The sequence below is a fragment of the Vombatus ursinus genome, unplaced genomic scaffold, assembly GCF_900497805.2.
Source record: "Vombatus ursinus unplaced genomic scaffold, bare-nosed wombat genome assembly UNPS02015255.1, whole genome shotgun sequence".
Lineage (NCBI taxonomy): Eukaryota > Metazoa > Chordata > Mammalia > Diprotodontia > Vombatidae > Vombatus > Vombatus ursinus.
Window position 1 is genome coordinate 27,093,649 of NW_020955033.1, and position 20,292 is coordinate 27,113,940.

Genomic DNA, 20,292 nt, shown 5'->3' on the forward strand with positions numbered 1-20,292 from the left:
TGCCAAGGAACGCGGCCAGAATCACACTGGCTCAGATTCAAGTCTATTGTACGTTATGGATTTCAGTGTTTTTACTGTACATACAAAATCGTTAAATGAACTGCAGTTTGGGAATAGGGCAGAATTTCCAACAATTTCTGAAATGGCCCTAACCATACCTCTGCCATTTTTAGTATGTATTTATGCAAAGTAGCATTCTCAGCATTGACAATTATAAATCAAAATATTGATCGACTCTGAAAAACATTGAAGATGTCCTATGTCCTGCAATATCAAATATTCTGCCAAGACTTAATTCTTTATGTAAAAATAAACAAGTATATCCAATCTCATTTGCATGCAAATTTGCTTTTTTGTTTAATAAATGGCAAAATTATAGTACACCAAGGAATTATTTTAAAATAAATTTCTTTATGATATATTAACAGTAAATGTTTGATCTGTACGCCTATTTTATATACCTACATACCCAGGGTTGCACAAAAATTTCTTGGGCAAAAAGGGGTCGTGGGTGGAAAAAGTTTAAGAAGCCCTGTTATAGAACAGCAATCATCAAAACCATCTTGTACTGGTTTAAAAAAAAAAGAGAGAGAGTAATAGACTCAATAAACCAGTGTTCAATAAACTAGAAAACATTAATTACCTAGGAAAAATTGCTGGGAAAACTAGAAAGCAGTCTGGCAGAAATAAGGCTTAGAGCAATACCTTACAACATATTACTCAATATATTCTAAATGAATATATGACCTAAAAATTAAATGTCATAACATGAAAAAAAATCAGAAAAGAAGCAGATCAAATACCTTTCATAGTTATAGGTAAGAGATTCATTCTTAACCAAACAATGGACAGAGGAAATTACAAAAGAAAAAAAAATAAGTAATTTTTTTTTTTTTAAAGGCAACTGGGGTGAAGTTACTTGCCCAGGGTCACACACCTAGTGTCAAGTGTTTGGTCTGAGGCTGGATTTGAACTCAGGTCCTCCTGACTTCTGGGCCAGTGCTCTATCCACTGTGCCACCTAGCTGCCCCCCAAAATATTACACAAAACTAAAAAGTTTCTGTACAAATAATATTAAGGCACTTAGGAAAAGAAAGGAAGCTTCCTTTGGGAAATGGGAAAAAAAATCTTTGTATCAAATTTCTCTGATAAGGGTTTAGAATCTAAGAGATATAAACAATTAACACATTAACATATATGTCAATACATGTATATATGTGTATATGCCCAAAACCATTCCTTAAAAGATAGTCAAAGGACGTGAACAGTTTCAAAAGAAGAAATGCAAACACTTAACAATCACATGAAAATACCCTCTAATAATAGACATGCAAATGACAACAACTCTTGAGGTTTTACCTCATACTCTACAAACTGGCAAAGATGACCAATAATAACAGCCAATGGCGTGGAGGGGGTGTGGGAAGACAGGCACACTGGTTCCTTGTTGGTGGAGTTGTGAATCAGTACAACCATTTTGGAGAGGAATTTTGAATTATGCGAATAAAATAAATAAAATGTCCATACTCTGTGACTCAGAGATTCTACTACTAGGTTTATACCCCAAGGAGAGCACTGATAAGAAGAAAGCCTCCACAGAAACAAAAATATTTATAACAGCACTTTTTTTTTTTTGACCTGCTGGTGAGGCAATCGGGGTTAAGTGACTTGCCCAGCGTCACACAGCTAATGTCATGTGTCTGAGGCTGAATTTGAACTCAGGTCCTCCGGACTCCAAGACCAGAGCTTATCCACTGCGCCACCAGCTGCCCCCATATAACAGCACTTTTTGTAATAAAGAATTGAAAACAAAGTAGATGCTACTGATTGTGGAATGGCTAAATAAACTGTGGTGCTTGAAATGTAATGGAATATTACGGCATTATAAAAAATGATGAATGCAGAAAAATATCTACATCAAATGATGCAGACTGAAATATGCAGAGCCATGAAAATAATATACACAATGACAACAAATTAAATATTAAGAACAAATTAAAAAATCAAAAGCAGATGTTACAAAATTAGAAACAGCAATCACTGAACTAAAGAAGAGATATAGGATGATATTCCCACCTTCATACGTCTATAGAGACCTTTGTTGTGATTTCTGAAATTTATCAATTTTGCTGATTTTTTCCTCATCTTTTTTTTATCTTTAAAAATTTCATTTTTTAAATAAGGGGTGGCTTTTCTGGGAATTCAGAGGTGAAGAGATACTAAGGGAACTATTGGTGATACAAAAAACATAAGATAAAGAAATACTTATTAAAAAAAATAAAGAAAATTAGTGTTGCAAGGTTACAAAGAACAACATGACTCCAAAAAAGAGATATGAGAAGACACCCCCTCCTGATTCCTTTTCAGGGAAGAGATCCACAGGTATGGGACCTTACACACACACACACACACACACACACACACACATTTTTTTCTTTCAGATTTTAAAAATGTATTAATCAGTTCGGCTTACTTTTTTCTCTTCCTCCCACTTTAAAAAAAATTCTTTATGCTTTCTGGGAGAGGAAGGAAGAAGAAATATAGGAGAAATTTAAGCAATGTAAAAACAAAAGATATCTTTAAATTTATTTTTAAAAAAATCCAACAGAAATGATGAATGATGAATACAGAAAATAAAAGTTGCAAAATTACAAAGAACAAAATTAGCCCCCAAAAAGAGATATATAAATAAACAATTCCCATTCTTCTGCAGAACTGAAGGGTAGTAGGAGGGCTGCAGCAGTGGATGTTCATGGGTTCATGGGTGTGGAACACAGCATAAAATGTCAGACTTTCAGGATTTAATTATGTTTTGTCAATTTTTTTCCTCTCTTTCCTCTTATTCATGAAAGGTAATTCTCACTTTACATTTACATACGTATCTGTGTCTAATGGTAGCCATCTTTAGGGCAGGATGGGTGGGAAAGGAGGGGGAAAAGTTACATAATTTTATTACATATTTAAAAGGAAAAGCAATAACAGATTTGCAATTTCATGTGCCATCTTTTTTTTCCCTATTCTACTTTGCTATGGAATGTTTGTTTTATTTCTTTAAGTTCAGGAAAAAAAAGTAATTCTTTGTTATAAAAGACACTTCTCTGGGAGAGAAAAGGTGGGGTAAATCAGATGGATGTTTAGGTAAAATTAAAAAAAAGAAATCAATAAAAAAACTTTAAGAGAGGTCACTCATGACTTTAAAGATAACTGCTCCATAGAAATATCTTTGCTACACAAATCACTTCTACCTGTATTTTGCTTGCACATTCAATATAAAATCATTCTAAAATAAGGTAAACATTTACTAAATATTTTATCTTTAGGCAGCTAGATATCTCAGTGGATGAGTGCTGGGCCTGGAGTCAGGGAGACCTGAGTTCAAATGTGGCTTCAGACACTTAATAACTGTGTGACCTTGGGCAAGTCACTTAACCCTGCTGTTTGCTTCAGTTCCTCATCTGTAAAATGAGCTGGAGAAAGAAATGGCAAACCACTCTAGTATCTTTGTCAAGAAAACTCCATATGGCATCATGAAGAGTTGATGTGACTGAAGAACAACAAAAAAAGTTTTACCTTGCCTTGCAGTGTATTCATTGTCTTCAATTAGCCTTGCTAATCCAAAATCTGCTATTTTACAGACAAGATTATCTCCTACAAGGATGTTAGCTGCTCGAAGATCTCGGTGGATGTAGTTCATTCTTTCAATATATGCCATACCATCAGCAATCTTGAGAAGAAACCCAAACAGAACAATTTAAGAGACTACTTTAGATATAAGTTAGATAACTGTCAAAATGACATATTTTGCAAGGTTAGAAATGCAAATTGCTGTCAATATGTGTTTTTAACAGATAATAGGAGAAATATCAGTTTAATAATAATGAAATCAGGTTAAAATTGAGATAAAAAAACGAGAGTTGGATCTGGCATGGTGAGTTTTGGCTCACCTCTCAACTTACGAAGATATTGGTTCTATGATCCTAACATTTCTAGTAGTCATTTGATTATATCAGCATTATTCCAGCAGAGTGGATAATAGGGATTTGAAAGAATATTGGTATGAATGTCCATCAGTCTATTCCAGGCCAAGACTTTTAAGTAAACTAATATATCTAATTACCATACACATTCATAAGCACTGCCAATGAAGATAAACTATCACCACCACCACAAAGAACTGCAGATTTCACACAACCCAACATGAATCCATGGAAGGGGCATACCAAGCACATGCTCTAATCTGCGCTGGGAATATGTGTATGAAACAAGGTGCTTCATGCATTTTTTAACTAGTAAGGATTACAAGACTATTGGAATGGGTCCAGAATGCCTAAAGGTTTGGCTATGTGTCAGAAAGCTAACACATCAACCAATGAATATCAAATTCCTTGAGTTACCCTGATATATTCAAGTACATAATGAAGATACCAGGCTCATAAAACAATTTTGTCCACATAAATCCAAAGATGAGGAACATACCTAAATGCGCACTGATTATGTTATTCAATCATTTTCGACTCAAAATTTATTACTATGGTTCCATATAACAAACCATCCAAACAGAAAGTCTTTTTCAGTTAAGCCAAAAGACAGGCAAATGAAAATACGTACATATGCTTAACTGCAGAATAATTCTCCATAAAAGTTCTGTTCTGCTGCATCATCACGAAGTGATTGTCCACGGGTTCTTGAAGGATTTGCCAACAAAGTGCAAGCTCTGACAGACCCTTTACCAAGCTGGAAAGACTTTGAACATGGGCCCCATAACATACTGTATGTCTGTTACTGAAGGATAAGCCTGGCTAAGTTTAAAGGGGCTAATCACCAGATTGGTCACAGGGTGATGAATTTTTTGGCTACAAGAATTCTAAGTGACCACCTCAGTCTATTTTTGTCTCCCTAGAGCCAACCACAGTGCTTAGCATATATAGTTGGTGTTTAATTATAATTGGCTTGTTAATTGACTGGAGGAATTCTCATCTGTAGCAGTAAAGGGAAGGCCCACATTCACATTGTCAAAAAAAATCAAAGATCAGTAAAGTACATAAGATGGTACTATCTTAGGCTTGTTATATTGCTCTATAGTTTGAAAGTGCTTTGTAAGCAGTAAAAGAGACATAAATTGTTATTGTAATTTCCTTTCAGATACCTAATCTCATTTGATCTTCACAGAAACCCTCAATGGCAGGTACTATCATCTCCATTCTAAATAAGAATTCTAGGCTCAGAAAGATTAGGTGAGTTGTTCAAAGTTAAAAAGTTATTAAGTTGCGAAACTTGCCCTTGAACTCAAGCTTTCTATCTCCAAAACTAGCATTCATTTCCACTACACTATATTGCCCTCTTTATGATTTGTTAAGTTACTATTTTGGATTATGTCCAAATGTCGATGTCCAATATAATTTATACATTGTAGGCAATCGCTGATTTCTTATTTCTTGTAATTTATCTGATGAAATTAAAGATTTCAAAATAGGAAAATTTAATGTCCATGGGATGTATTAAAATTTCATGGATAAGCAAGGAAAGTAGAGGCAAAAATATATGACTACCAAAATGTAAATAAATTCAATATGGAGATGTAGGGAAATCTGATAAAATACAATGTAAGGACCACACTGCCAAAGCTAAAGGGCACATCTTTCCTTTCTTTTAATAACTGATAATCAAACTATCTTCTCTGGGAATTAATTTTATAAATATATGTTGTTTGGGTGTTTGCTAGGAAGCATTTCTAGTATCAAAACAAAATGTATCAAAAATTTATGAATTTTTCTTTACAACTACAGCAGTTCCCCAAATATAAATAAATAATAAAACTTTCCTTATTATTTAGTTGTTTGTTTTTTTTTTAAGTAGACAATGATGTAGTAGAAAGCAAAAACGATTAGGAAAGAGAAAACTTGGGTTCCTGGTCCTAGTTCTGATACTAGTCAGCTATGTGACCTCAGACAAATCACTTAACCTCTCTAGGCCTTAATTTTCAAATGTATTTTTATTTATTCTTTTAGGCAATTGGGGTTAAGTGACTTGCCCAGGGTCACACAGCTAGTAAGTGTCAAGTGTCTAAGGCCAGATTTGAACTCAGGTCTTCCTGACTCCAAGAGTAGACACTGTGCTACCTAGCTGTCCCTCTTAGTTTCTACCCAGAAGTTGAAGGAGTTGGACTAGGTAATAGTCATGGTCTCCCTGCTCAATTCTATGATAAAAAACACTACATTTTCTAGGATTAATTTTCAGGTATTTTCAAGACATTTATAGATATATATACATATAGATATACATAAAGAAGTACCTGCGCAGCCATATCAACCAGCTGTGGTAGCTTCAAATACTTTCCATCTCCTTCCTTAAGGAAGTCTAATAAGCTTCCTATAATAGAAACATTTTTTAAAAGAGAAGCAAAACAAAAAGGATAAATTACAAAACAAATAACATTTTTGAGCTTTAACATCCTACTTCTTAATACCATTTTAGTATCAATTTTTTTTTTTAATATTATCTTGAGATGTTTCAAAGAAGGTTCTTGAAACCTTCAAGATAATGTTTACCTTTCCCCACCTTCTTCCCTGGTTACCTCCATCTTGGAACTCCCACATCCCCCAATCCCTAAAGTAAGGGATGGGAAGGGAGGAAAAAGGAAGAGCAACAAATATCACTTAGCAGAATTCCAACTGAAGTCAGTGCTTTCCAGCTTTCTTGTATTAATGTCCTACCCCATTCTAAAAATTCTACATGACATTTTAAACTTTTCTTTTTTAAAGTAATTTTTATTCACATCTTTTGTTTTTGTATCATCTTCATGTCCCAATAAATACATTTTTCTTCCCACACCCAAATAACCACACTTTATAACAAAGAAGAGAAGGAAAGAAATTCAGCAAAACTAACTAACACATCAACTGGGTCTGAGTATTCAGAGAATATGTCTGGAGCTGAGAGATGGGAGTGTTTTGTTCATGGATCAGCCAGAAGGCCAGTGTGTCACTGGATCAAAGTGTATGTGGTCTAGGGAGTAAAATTTGGGTTAAGCGTTTGTCAAAGTCGCTGTGTCATCTGTGGCTTCTGCAAAACTCCTCCCCAAATTCCCATTTAATTTCTTATGCTGACCCACAATATATCAAAACCACAATGGGGAAAGGATAACTGAACTTACTAAATTCTTGTTTAATTAAATTGAATTTGGAAAATATCTACAAATAGATAATTAACAGTATCAAAAGATATAAAGATAGCTAGAAAGATGAAGACTGAAAGAGGCTATCAAATTTTGCCATTCCTGGCCTTAACCATACTTAATCATTCTTATCAAAGGCTTAACAAGGTTCTAAAGAGATCTATTCAGCACATGAGCAGCTAGGGGTCAAAATGGATACAGCACTAGACTTTATCCTTCCTGACCAGGAGTCTGGAAGACCCCTCTTTGTGAGTTCAAATCTGGCCTCAGATACTAACTTGCTGTGTGACTCCGGGCAAGTCACTTAACCCTGTTTGCCTCAGTTTCCTCATCTGTCAAATGAGCTGAAGAAGAAAATGGCAAACAACTCCAATATCTTTGCCAAGAAAACCCTAAATGGGGTCACAAAGAGTTGGATAGGACTGAAAACACCTGATCATCCAGCAGATGAAGAACTCCTCCTTGAAATATTAAGGCAATGGTCAGAAAGAGGAAGAAAAAGTATTTGATTAAATTCAGCTAATAGAAATATCTCTAGAGTTCATGTTTAACCAGGTGGAAAGGAGAATCCTGGGAGACAATAATGAGAGAGATGGAATGGTTTTGGGAAAGATGATTCTTCAGAGTGTGCAGACATTTAAAGTGACTGCAGCTGTATCTGATGAAGCAGAACATTAACTGAACTTCCATAGGAATTCTATAACTATATTTTATCTTATTATCTGTAATAAAGATCACGGTTACTGGGATATTTGCTGAATTCTAGCCCTAGGACTTCAATGATCTTTCAGAAATCACTGACAGTAGGTTAAGTACTTACCTTGGGGTATAGTTTGACAAACCTTTCAGTGGCAGCTAAGTGCTTTCTTACTATCTTGGGTCTCCTTATATTGGCAGCTAGGTATTCAGTGTCCAGAGTGCTGGACCTAGAGCTTAGGAAGATTGGAATTCAAATCTAATCTCAGATACTACCCAAGTTGTGTAACCCTGGGTAAGTCACTTAACCTCTGTCTGCTTCAGTTTCCTCATCTATAAAATGGGGAGTTGTAATAGGACCATTTACTGCTCCAATAGATAAAGAGCCAAAAGATATGAACTGGCAGTTTAACAAAAAAAAAAAAAAAAAAAAAAAGAAATCCAAGCTATCAATAAGCATATGAAAAAATACTCTAAATCACTAATAATCAGAAAAATGCAAGCAAAAGCAACTTTTGAGGTTCTACCTCATATCTACAAAACTGAAAAAGATGACAAAAGAGAAAAATGATAAATGTTGGAGGGTCTGTAGGAAAACAAATGGTCTGGCCATTCTGGAAAACAATTTGCAACTATGCACAGAAAGTTATGAAACTGTACATACTCTTTCATCCAACTTTCCTACTAGGCCTATATCCCAAAGAAATCAAAGAAAGAGGAAAAGGATCTATATGTACAAAAATATTTATAACAGCTCTTTTCATCTTTCTGTTGCAAAATACCCTTCATTCTGCTGCAAAATGATATTCCTAAAGCACAGGTCCGATCCTGTCACCCTCCTACCCAATAAACTCCAGGGGCTCCTTATTGCCTACAAAATCAAATACAAAATGCTCTGCTCCCCTTTCCCCCTTCCAGTTTTCTTACACCTTACTCCCTACCCACATACTATTCGATCCAGTGATACACTGGCCTCCTGGCTAATCCATGAACAAAACACTCCATCTCTCAGCTCCAGATATATTATCTGAATGTGTCCCCATGCCTGGAATGTTCCTCCTCTTCAAAATTCCAACTACTGACCTCCCTGGCTTCCTTTAGGTCCCAAATAAAATCCCACCTCCTATATGAAGCCTTAACCAATCTCTCTTAATTCCAGTGCCTTCCCTCTGTTAATTATTTATCCGGTATGTAGCTTATTTGTATATATTTGTTTGCATGTTGTCTCCTTCATTAGACTAAAAGCTCCTTTAAGGCAGGTGCTATTGTTTGTTATCCCTCATTGTTATCCCCAGAACATAGCACAGGTCTGTCACATAGTAGGTTCTTAATAAATATTGATTAATTCACAGCCAGATATTGAAAATTAAGAAGGGGAAAGTCCTCCTATTGGGGAAAGGCTAAAACAATTGTAGTAAATGCCATGAGAAATGATGAAATGGATAATTTCAGAGGAAACTGAAAAGAACGTTATGAACTGATGCAGAGAAAAGTGAGAAATGTTAGGAGAACAATTTATTAAATTATACAAATATTATAGCAAAAAAGAATTTTAAGAGCCTTTACAACTCTAATCAAGGCAATGATAAACCATGAGTCCAAAAGAATGAAAAAAACATGCCACATGCCTGACAGGGAATGATGAATTTAAAATACAAAAAGATACATATATTTTTGCACATGGCTAGTGTGGGAATTTGTTTTGCCAGACTATGTAGTTACATATTGAATTATCTGTTTTTTGTTTTAATTTGCATGGGGGGAGGGGAGAGAAGGTAAGGAACAGGTAGTGGGTGGGTAGATGCATTTAAAAACACTAAAAAAAAAATTAAAAAAACCATCAACAAAAAAACCAGGTTCTGTTTCTCAATTTCTGTTGACTCATTCCCACTTCTATCTCTACTCCCTCTTCTTCTTCCCTCCCCTCCTCCAAAAGCCATAGTCTGGACATCTCACTCATGGAAATTTAGGGCAAAGTCATTCTGGTAAAAAGTCAGATGAATTCCCTGGGGATTAATGGAGTTCTTCTGAGAGGAAGGAGAGAGAAGGTGGGTAGTAACTCTAGGAATTTACTCAGTTTTCTCCTATCACTACCTGTTCTTCTTATTAAAGACATTTCTCTATATCCACATGGGGGGTAAATGAGAAGCAAGGTGTGAGTTAGATATGGGTAGGAGGGGGTGACACATATATAATGAGAAGTAGGGTTCCAATTATCATGTGGATGAGGCAGTCATTTGTATATTGGAATGTTTGCAAGCTGGATGTACTTAAATCAAGGACCACCTGCACATTTCACTGAAGTTTATTCCTTGGTTTGTTTCAGACCCAATTTGATTTGTCACAGGCTCTAAATATGAGTATTTTTCTCTTGCTGCTTTAATTTTTATTTCTTATGGTGCCTTTTTTATCACCTTATTCTTCTATTTATTCCATTCTTCAGTCACATATACCCCATTCAAAACTTTTACTTTTCTTCCATACTTTTCCAAATTAACTAGTAAAAATCTCTCACACTTTCCCATTAGAAAAACCACAAAATTCACACACTTATATAAAAAAATTTGCTTTGTTGAAAATATCTTTTTAGAAACATACAGGACAAAAAAATCTTACACATATGAATAATTATCCCAAAACAGTCTTTTAAAAACATTTTTAAGGACATGAATACCTTCATGTCTACTCATCCATTCATGAACACATACCTTTTGACATAAATTCAGTGACAATATAAATTGGTTCCTCAGAAACAACAGCATATAGTGGAACAAGTTTATCATGTCTTAGTTTCTTCATGATCTGAGCTTCTTGAAGAAAAGCTTCTGGCATCATTGTACCAGGCTTTAGTGTTTTGATTGCTACTTTTGTGGTTCCATTCCACGTTCCTAAGGAAACAACAACTTCTGTTATTTTAGCTAGTTTTGGAGGATTTTCAACTGAAGCCATTTGTGCCATGTTTCAAGTTTAATGGTGAAAACAATAGCAAAAGTCAAATTGAGGAAGATAAAACAAGTAACAGGTACAAATTTTATAGAACATGAATCTCATTGAGATGTTTGGAATCTGGAAGGAAAAAAAAGGATAAGTATGGGAATGTTACTAATTATACAAAAGATTGGCTATCACATAACAGACTGACTATCCCAACTTACAAGGTTGTTGAAATGGAAAGAATGTCCCTAAGATGTGTTATTAAAAACTGTACTCCTTCACTCAAATCCTACCCCAATGCCTATCTTGGGTGTTCTCAGAAACAGCTCTGGCAGGATCTACCAAGCTGGAAAAGGTTCAACAATAGGCCCACTAAGGAAATGCTTTTTATCTGAGGACACTAAGTCCTCAGAAAATCTTACCATCTAGTTGGCTTTTATATAATAAATCTTGGTTACAGGACTGTTTAAAGAACATCTATTAAGTTACAGAGGGATGGTGATCTGTGTCAGTGGAAGAGATCCACTGACAAAATTATAGCTCCCTGACAAACTGATTCATTCCAAATATATGGATTCTTCACAGGATTCTGAACTCCAAGATGCTGATTCTATGCTACAATACATTCCTACTCCCACAATGTTACTCTTATTTTCTTCTTTAGCAAATATTTCATACCACAGGCAGCTGGTGGAACAGTGGATAAAACACTGGGCCTGGAGTCAAGAGGACCTGAGTTCAAATCTAGGCTCAGGTACTTGCTAGCTGTGTGACCTTGGACAAGTCACTTAACCACTGTTTCCTTTGTTTCCTCATCTGTAAAAGGGGGATTGTAATAGCACCTACCTCCCATAGTTCTTGAGCAGATTAAAAGAGAATAATTACTGTAGAGCATTTAACACTGTGCCTGGTATTCAGTAAGTGCTGTATAAATGTTAGCTATTGTTGTTAGTTATGACTAGCCAGAGAATTTCATACCTTTCCTAGTGCTGAAAGAACATTCTCCTCCTGATGTTGGCAACTCTGACATTAGCTAAAGCTCTTAATTTATAGATATGCCAAATCACTATGAATCAGTATCTTTAGTCCACTAAAGTTTTCAATATTAATGTTAAAATTATTTTTCAATTATAATATTTTAATTCATATTTAAATATCTCAAATAAAATAATATAACTGGGTGAGATTCAGTATCAGTGGCAAGAGATTCCATTTGGAGGAATCACCCTCACCAAGGAAACCACAGGTCTGGAGCAAAAGATTTTCTAAAAGTCATTGCTTCTTACCCATCCATACTTCACCAAAACATCCTTGGCCCAGCTTAACTTCTAGACGTAAAGATTCTCGAGGAATTTCCCAAGCATCTTTTGCCAAACCTTGTGTCTGAGGTTTCACAGTTGGACACACAGTTGTTAACTTATGGCATAAGCCATCAGCATGTTCTGGAGAATTAATATAAGTGTACTTGAAATTTCATTACTTAGAAAAATTAAGTTGTATCCAATAAATTTTCTTTATCAGATGAGGTGATATTTATAAAAGCAATGAACACAGAGGCCAGATCATAGTAAGCACTAAAAAAATTCTTATTTTCTCTCTTAATAAAAATTTTAAATATTAAAATTCATATAAACATACAAACAATATAATGCTAAACTTACTCAGAAACATCTATAAAAAAAGGTGGGTCAATTGATCAACAAGTATTTCTTAAGTGCATGCACACTATACGCTAGGCACTGAGCACATAAGTGAAAAAATGAAACAGTACCTACTCACAATGAGCCTATATTTTAATGAATGAGACAAGTACGTAAAAAAACATACACAGCAGAAATATAAAGTGAATAAAAATAAATACATGAAAGTAGTTAAATACTTAAGAGGGAAGGAGGACACTAGCAGTTGGGGACATCAGGAAAAGTTTCATACATATGGTGCTTGAGCTATGTCTTAAAGGAAGAGAAAAATCTATGAAGCTGAAAGTAAGAAGGTAGTATATTCCAACATGGGAGATAGCTAGTGGTAGTTATAGCCAGATGCAGTTATATGTCAGGTACAGAAAGATGGCTGATGTGGCTGGATCTCAAAGCGTAGGAGAGTAGTGATATCCAATGAGGCTCCAAAGAGGCTGGGACCAGGTTGTATAGCTTTCAAAAGCTAAACAGAGGAGTTTATTTATTTTTTTATAGAGGAGGGGTTCTTAACCTTTTTTGTGTCATGTACACCTTTGGCAGTTTGGTGAAGCCAATGGATCAGTTCTCAGAATATTGTTTTTAAATGCATAAAGCACATAGGATTACAAAGGTAAAAAATTATATTGAGACATAGTTAGCATAAAAAATATATAGTTTGCAAAGTGTTTAAAAAACAAAAAACAAGTTCATAGATTCCAGGATAATAACCCCTGTCCTAAAGGCAAAAGAAAGCAAATGAAGTTGAATGAATAGGAGAGTCACAAGGTCAGATCTGTGCTGAAGGAAAATTACTCTCACAGCAGGGTATATGAGGGACACTAGTGTTGAGACCCTTAAGGAATGGAGACTAATTAAGACCTGACTTAAAGTAGTACTGTGTATATGAAGCGGAGTCAAGACATGGGATGAGGAGTCCAGGAAAATGCCAAGATTAAAAACCTAGAAGACTGGAAGGATGCTGGTATCTTCAACAGAAATTGAGAAGTTTAGAAGATCGAAAGCTTTAGAGGGAAAGATGAGTTCAGTTTTAGACATATGAATGTCGAATGCAATTATTGATACGGGACCTAAATGGAGGTACAGACTAGGGCTATATATGTAGATCTGGGATTCTTTTTTAAAGACAAGATAGACTAGGAGCTGATGAGGTCATCATAAGAGTAGAAATCCTAAGACAGAATTTTGGGGGAACATCCACAGTTAAGAGGTATGATGGAGATGATGAGACAGCAAAGGAAAATGAGAAGAAAGAGGCAGATAAGTAAGGAAGTGAATCAGAAAAAACTAGTGAGAGGAGACAATATGCAAGAACATAGTACAATTGGTATCAAATGCATCAGATTAGTTAAGAAGGATGAAGCCTGAGAAAAGACGATTAGATTTGGCGTTGAAGTCACTGTTAGTGATTTTGAAGAAAGCATTTAGTTGCATGATGATATAGGAAGCGAGTGATATACAAAGAGTAGAAAAATGAGTGAGAAAAAAGGAAGGAGAAATAGCAAAGGTGGACAATTTTTTCAAGGAGTCTGGCTGAGAAAGGGAAGAGAGCTGTATGATGAGGGTATGGTAGGGCCTAGTTTTTTGCAAATGGAGAAAATTGGTGCAGCTAGGTGGCACAGTGGATAGAGCACCAGCCCTGGAGTCAGGAGGACCTGAGTTCAAATCCAGCCTCAGACACTTGACACTTACTAGTTGAGTGACTCTGGGCAAGTCACTTAACCCCAATTGCCTCACCAAAAAATAAACAAATAAATAAATAAATAAAAAGAGGAGAAGATTTAGGCCTGTTTGAAGGCAGTAAGGAACCAGCTGATAAGGAGAAGTTGAAGATCTGAAAGGGGGTGTGATTAAGTATAAAATCTGCCAGAGGAGATGCAAGGGATCAAGTGTAAGTGTAGAGGAGTTGGCCTTGGCAAGTACAAGCGCTAGCTAACTCTTTGTCAGACATCAGCAGAAAGAAGGAGAGAATAGGAGATTATGATAAAGAAAATGGTAGCTAACATCAAATGGCCTCAATTTTTTCAGTGATGTAAAAGGGAAGGTGCTGAGGAGGGGAGGGAAAGGAGGAGATGTGGGAGCCTTAAAGAGGGAAGAGAAGATCAGTAATAGCTTCCGTGGAGAGCGAGGCAGAGAATCAATTAGGGACTAATAAAAGGACTGTCTTGCTTCAGTGAGAACCCAACTGAGGAAGTATATTGAAGGCACATTACTAATCTTATATTTTAAAATTTATGATATTTAAATAACTACACTTAATAACTTTAAAATATTCACCTACCTGTGTAGTGTTTGACTAGTTTCTGCAAAGTATCAAATTGTGCTCTGGTTGTGATATAGTATCCACCATTGTCAAGTTTCCTAATTTTGTAGTGTTTCACATTGTCACCCCTTATCTCATCCCAATCACGAATAGAAAGGGAAAAAGCACCTAGAAAAATGAATCCTTTTATTGTAACTTTCTTAAAATACAATTATGGAAAGCATTTACTATTTTAGTTATAGAAATACATCAATTTAACAAGGACCATACCTTTGGTGGTTTCACTTTCTCTTACTAAGAAAATACCTCGCTGGTTTCCAGGATTTAGAAGCAGTCTCTCAGCATCTTTTCTGCCCATTTTGCCAAAATACCATCTGGGAGAAAAATGAAGTGTTAGGATGTAAAGATGGAATCAAAGACAGGAAAATTACAAAAATGCAACAGGAAAAAAAAACAATGATAGTAAGGTATCTGGTTGGAAAAAAGAATTCAGGTGGCTGAAAATAACATAAGGAAAGGCTAAAGAGGGGCAGCTAGGTGGCACAGTGGATAGAGCATCAGCCCTGGATTCAGGAGTACCTGAGTTCAAATCCGGCCTCAGACACGTAACACTTACTAGCTGTGTGACCCTGGGCAAGTCACTTAACCCCATTGCCTAACCGAAAAAAGAAAAATAAGAAAGAAAAAAAAAGAGAAAAGGCTAAAGAATTAAATACAGAAAGTGATTTTAAATTTTTTCATGTAAATTTCTGGCACAGGTGAAAATACTTAAAAATTATTTTACAGTCAACTCTACGGATTTTTTGTTGTTATTCAGTTGTTTGTGACCCCATTTGGGGTTTTCTTGGCAAAGATACTGCCATTTCCTTCTCTAGCTCATTTTATAGATGAGAAAACTGAGGCAAACAGGGTTAAGTGACTTGTTCAGGGTCACACAACTATCTGAGGCCAGATTTGAACTCAAGGAGATGTCTTCCAGATTCCAGGCCTGGTACTCCATCCACTGTCCCACGCAGCTGCCCCCCAATCTATGGATAGTGCTACTGAAAGGGTGTGCTGAGGGATGTTTAGTAAGGTATACTGCAAACTCTATGGAACCTACACTTGCAAATGCATGTGCAAGTCTGACTCTCAGGTGGCATGCTGTAACTCAAAAAAAGCTTTGAGCCTAATGTCACATACAAACCTCTAAGTAAATAGGAACATCATCAATAGAAATTCCATTTATAAAAATATCCATAGTTCACCAGTGAATAACGAGGGCAGAGAATGAATAAATTTGACTCATCTGTGTTAATAGCGGCACCAAGTGAAAACAGTGAAAATGTGGCAGGAGATAATACAGTGGCATCCATGCTAGTAGCATCCATACTATATGTCCTGGATAAGTATCTATATATCCAATATGCAATCAGAATCACTAATACCATATCCAAATTATTGGGAATTTTTCATTACGAAGGATCTCAGTTTTATTCCATCCTACCTACAGACATACACATTAATAAACTAACACAATAAATTAGCAATAACTATGCTATGTGAATGGAAAAATTATACAGTAATTTACTCCTGTGAATTTTCCTAATAAAGTAAACTGATCACTTTTGACAGATATAAATAGCAAAATTTATGTTATCCTTTCTATATCCTTGGAAGAAATATTAATTAAAACTAAATAAAATAATAAAATAAAATGAATCTGTGTTCTATATTTGGAATACAGAATATTTTTATAATGGCTAAAATGGAAAAATATCTAATAGTACAAATATAGTTGAAATCTATACTGCATTTCAAAATTTATAAAGCATTTCATATGCTTGATCCCATTTGCTTTTTACACTGTGTGACAGGTATTTTAGTACATTATTATTACTACCATTTTATAAATGAGGAAAACTCAGGTTCAGGGAAATTATGTGACTAGCCTATATTCTCATAGCTAGTAAAGTGCCCAACACAGGATCAGAATCAAAGTCTAGCAATTTATCCACTGCACTATAATGCGATGCCTAAAATGAACACATTATTTATAAGTGCCAAAGAAAAGATATATATATTTTAGAGAATCAGAAATTTAGAGCTATTATAAAAAATGAAGAGCTGGAAAGGATCTTTGAGCCGATGCAATCCAATCCCTCTTACTATACAGAGAGGAAAAATGAGATTTTGAGAAATTAAGTGACTTGCTGATTTTTTTTCTTTTATTTTACAAGGAAGAAATTACAAGAAAGACATAAAGTTAAAAGTTTACATAATAAGCTCAAGTTAGTATTACCAATGACTACCTGGGATAAAGGGCAACCTTCTTTTTAAATAAGTAAAACTGCAGAACTTGAAAATGGCTTCTAGGCTAAATATGGGGGGAGAGGGACGTTCCGCTATTGGATTGTCAAAGGATCCAGGACTTCTTATAACTTTTAAAATCATTTTTTACTGAATACTCACTTTTTATGATCTTACTCTTAAGTGTTTATCACTGAATTATTGAGTTTCACATAACATCTTCTATTAATAGGATACATTAGTAGTATTAATATTGGCATAAAATTTTGTGGTCATTACATCATTGTAGAATGTATGTTGAAACACATTTGAAAAAAGTATAAATAAAATATGAAGTAGTGCCTTACTCTTCTGCCTGAATGGAGTCTGCAGGAGCTACATAATTGCTAGGGATATATCCAGTCTTTCCTGTAGCTATAGATCTCGCTTCCCACCAGTCTCCTTCCCTGTAACAAATACAATAGCAATTATAAGGTAGACATGTTAATAACTAAGACATAATATATGGAATGTGATTTTCCATTTTAAGTTTTAGCAAGAGGTATACTTCAATTTTTGTTATTCTTGTTATTTTCTGTTAACCTGATTAGTATTTGGACTTTAACACACTAAAATAACTTACACAAATCAAGGACATCCTGATATATCATGAATCTTTATATTCTGTTATTCCAAACTAGCAATACTATTTTTTTTAAAGTTTGGTTATAAAAACAGCAAGTGAGAATTTGTGTTTGAGAAGTGGTGTTACAAAATAATCAAGGCTCAGCTAAGGAGCAAGCAGCTTCTCTGATTTCCTCAGTTGTTAGTGTACACTTCCTCCTAAAATTACCTTGCATTTTTTCTTTCTTTGCATATTCTATTCTTTCAGTAGAATGTAAACACCACCAGGTCAAGAAATGACTCATTAATTTGACAACTACTATGATGGCCTGAACATGACAGTTGATTAATAAAGGTTTAATGAATTGATTTGACCTGTATGACTGGAAAAATAAGGTGAGCCACTCCAATATGTAAAAGAGTGAGCAATAACAACTAGACATGTTGTGCTGGTAACCTGAAAATATTAAAAGAAGATAATGGAGAAAGGCCTCCTGACACAGAGGTGATTTATGGGACGATATAGACAAGAACTGCACAAGATGTATTGCTTGAAGGGATAGGGTAGTGGTAATTATGATGTGCACTTGTGAAGGAAGTACCTAGGTTATAGATCACAGGTCCATCAAACTATCAAAAAAATATAAGAACATAAAGGCTCTCTCTTGTGTAATTCTTTCAAAACCAAAAGGATTTAAAACAACAACCAAAAAAATCCTTAAAATTAAGCAATCTGAGGAGCAATGATAAATTTTTACTAATTGTCCAGACTGTCTTATGATTCACTTTCTAACATTACATTAAAAACTTCACTGCTCCTTTTATTTATTTTAGAAAAAGATTAAGATACTTATCCCTCGAGTAAGCAAGATGTTAACACTGAATAATTATAATAGGGAATCTGTTTATTATTACCTAAAATATTCTCAGGATTTCCCAAATAAAAGCAAGAATACAATAACTAAATGCATTTCTGACCAGCCTTGCAATTATGAACACAAGTTAAAAAAGATTCCACTAAGTTTACACATAAGTACACCTAGCATTTTAGAAATGAAAAATGTTTTTATGGCAATATAAACAGTTATTGCCTAATTTATTTGTTTTGTAAATCAAAAGAGTGAATTTTTTTCCCTCAAAGCAGGGCAAAACGGGGGGAAAAACACACCTCACATCAGTAATACAATTAAATGTGTAAATTAAAACATTTTTAAAAATCAAAATTGCTTGGTTCTCTCATATAAAACACTGCATCATCAGATATTTGCACACTGAAAACATTTTAAGATATAAAACTTCTCAATGAGAGGTGAGGGAAGAAAGGGAGATAATTTGGAACTCAAAATTTAAAAAAAAAAAGGAATCTTTTTTTTTTTAAATTTTTTTATTTTTAGGTATTTGGGGTTAAGTGACTTGCCCAGGGTCACACAGCTAGTAAGTATCAAGCGTTTGGTCGAAGGCCAGATTTGAACTCAGGTTCTCCTGACTTCAGGGCCGGTGCTCTATCCACTGCACCACCTCGCTGCCCTAAAAAAACGAATCTTAAAAATTGTTTTTATATATAATTGGAAAAAATAAAAAAAATTAAAAAAAAGATATTAAAACCTCTCAGTAAAAAATAGGGAAGACAATAAATATACCCTTTCCTGATGTTGTATATGGGTTATTTTGCTTGAATCAAGCTTATGAATTACAGTATTCACTATGAAAAACTTCCATAACTTAAAAAAAAAAAAAAAAAGCAGGCCAGGTAAACTGTAAGGAGAAGAGGGAACAATTAAAGGGCATACTCAGTAAAACCATTTAGTTTCGGAGACTTGAGTTTTTGTTTTTTTGAGAAAAATAAAAATGTAAAAAGTTGAATTAATATGGTCCAAAAACTAATAAGGAAAATAAAACTACATTTCTTAAATAAATATTTTAAAATATATTTCAAATTTATATTATGGCTTTATGGTAAGAGAAGAGGAACTGGGGATTTGAGAGGATGGTAAGAAGAAAAATAACAAACCTATGATTAAAATTTACATGATGAATTTTGTTTAATGTGAGACAAAGTTATACAAAACAGACAGAGGAAGTTTGACCAAAGGTTATCTGAGCTAGTTAGTTGAGCTAGTATGATTGAATATGAACTGTTCACATCAAACCCTATAGTGTCCTGGAGCTAAAGGCTTCAAAATGTTATTATTAGCCATCCTACCTCTAAAATTATAATCTTATTAACTAATATTAATGGCTTTATAATATTACTTTATCCTTAAATATTTTGAGTAGCTAAGTCCCTTATCCCTAGTTTACAGACTATTACTACAATTGATATTGATTATCACAAGCTGACTTAACAGTACTTCCTAGTGAAACATTGTAATACTCACGTATTGTTAATTATTTGAAATCTTTCACCCTTCTTAAAAGAAAGATCTTCTGTAGTTCTGGCTTCATAATCATATAAGGCCACAAATATAGTAACACCACCTAACAGATTAAAAAAAAAATGACACGTGGGCATACTGTATATAAGGAAAAAATTCTGATAAAAAAAGTTGAAAGTTCGATTCTTGCCCTCATCTATTTTTTTCAAGATCCTATGGTTTTTTTTTGGTTGTTTATGCAAATAAACAACAATATTTGATTAG

At 34.6% G+C, this 20,292-nt stretch overlaps 1 protein-coding gene across 2 annotated transcripts in view; it reads right to left on the bottom strand.

The window, feature by feature from the left end:
• The window catches only part of LOC114031872 (tyrosine-protein kinase Yes), a 99,670-nt gene that overhangs the window by 15,425 nt on the left and 63,953 nt on the right, over window positions 1-20,292 (bottom strand). For both annotated transcript variants that reach the window (XM_027847058.1, XM_027847057.1), the window contains exons 3-10: window positions 20,032-20,131; window positions 17,398-17,496; window positions 15,032-15,135; window positions 14,780-14,929; window positions 12,091-12,246; window positions 10,579-10,758; window positions 6,293-6,369; window positions 3,571-3,724 (exon numbers count right to left, since the gene is read on the bottom strand). In XM_027847058.1, coding sequence (XP_027702859.1) covers window positions 3,571-3,724; window positions 6,293-6,369; window positions 10,579-10,758; window positions 12,091-12,246; window positions 14,780-14,929; window positions 15,032-15,135; window positions 17,398-17,496; window positions 20,032-20,131 — 1,020 coding nt within the window. The remainder of the gene's footprint in view (window positions 1-3,570; window positions 3,725-6,292; window positions 6,370-10,578; window positions 10,759-12,090; window positions 12,247-14,779; window positions 14,930-15,031; window positions 15,136-17,397; window positions 17,497-20,031; window positions 20,132-20,292) is intronic.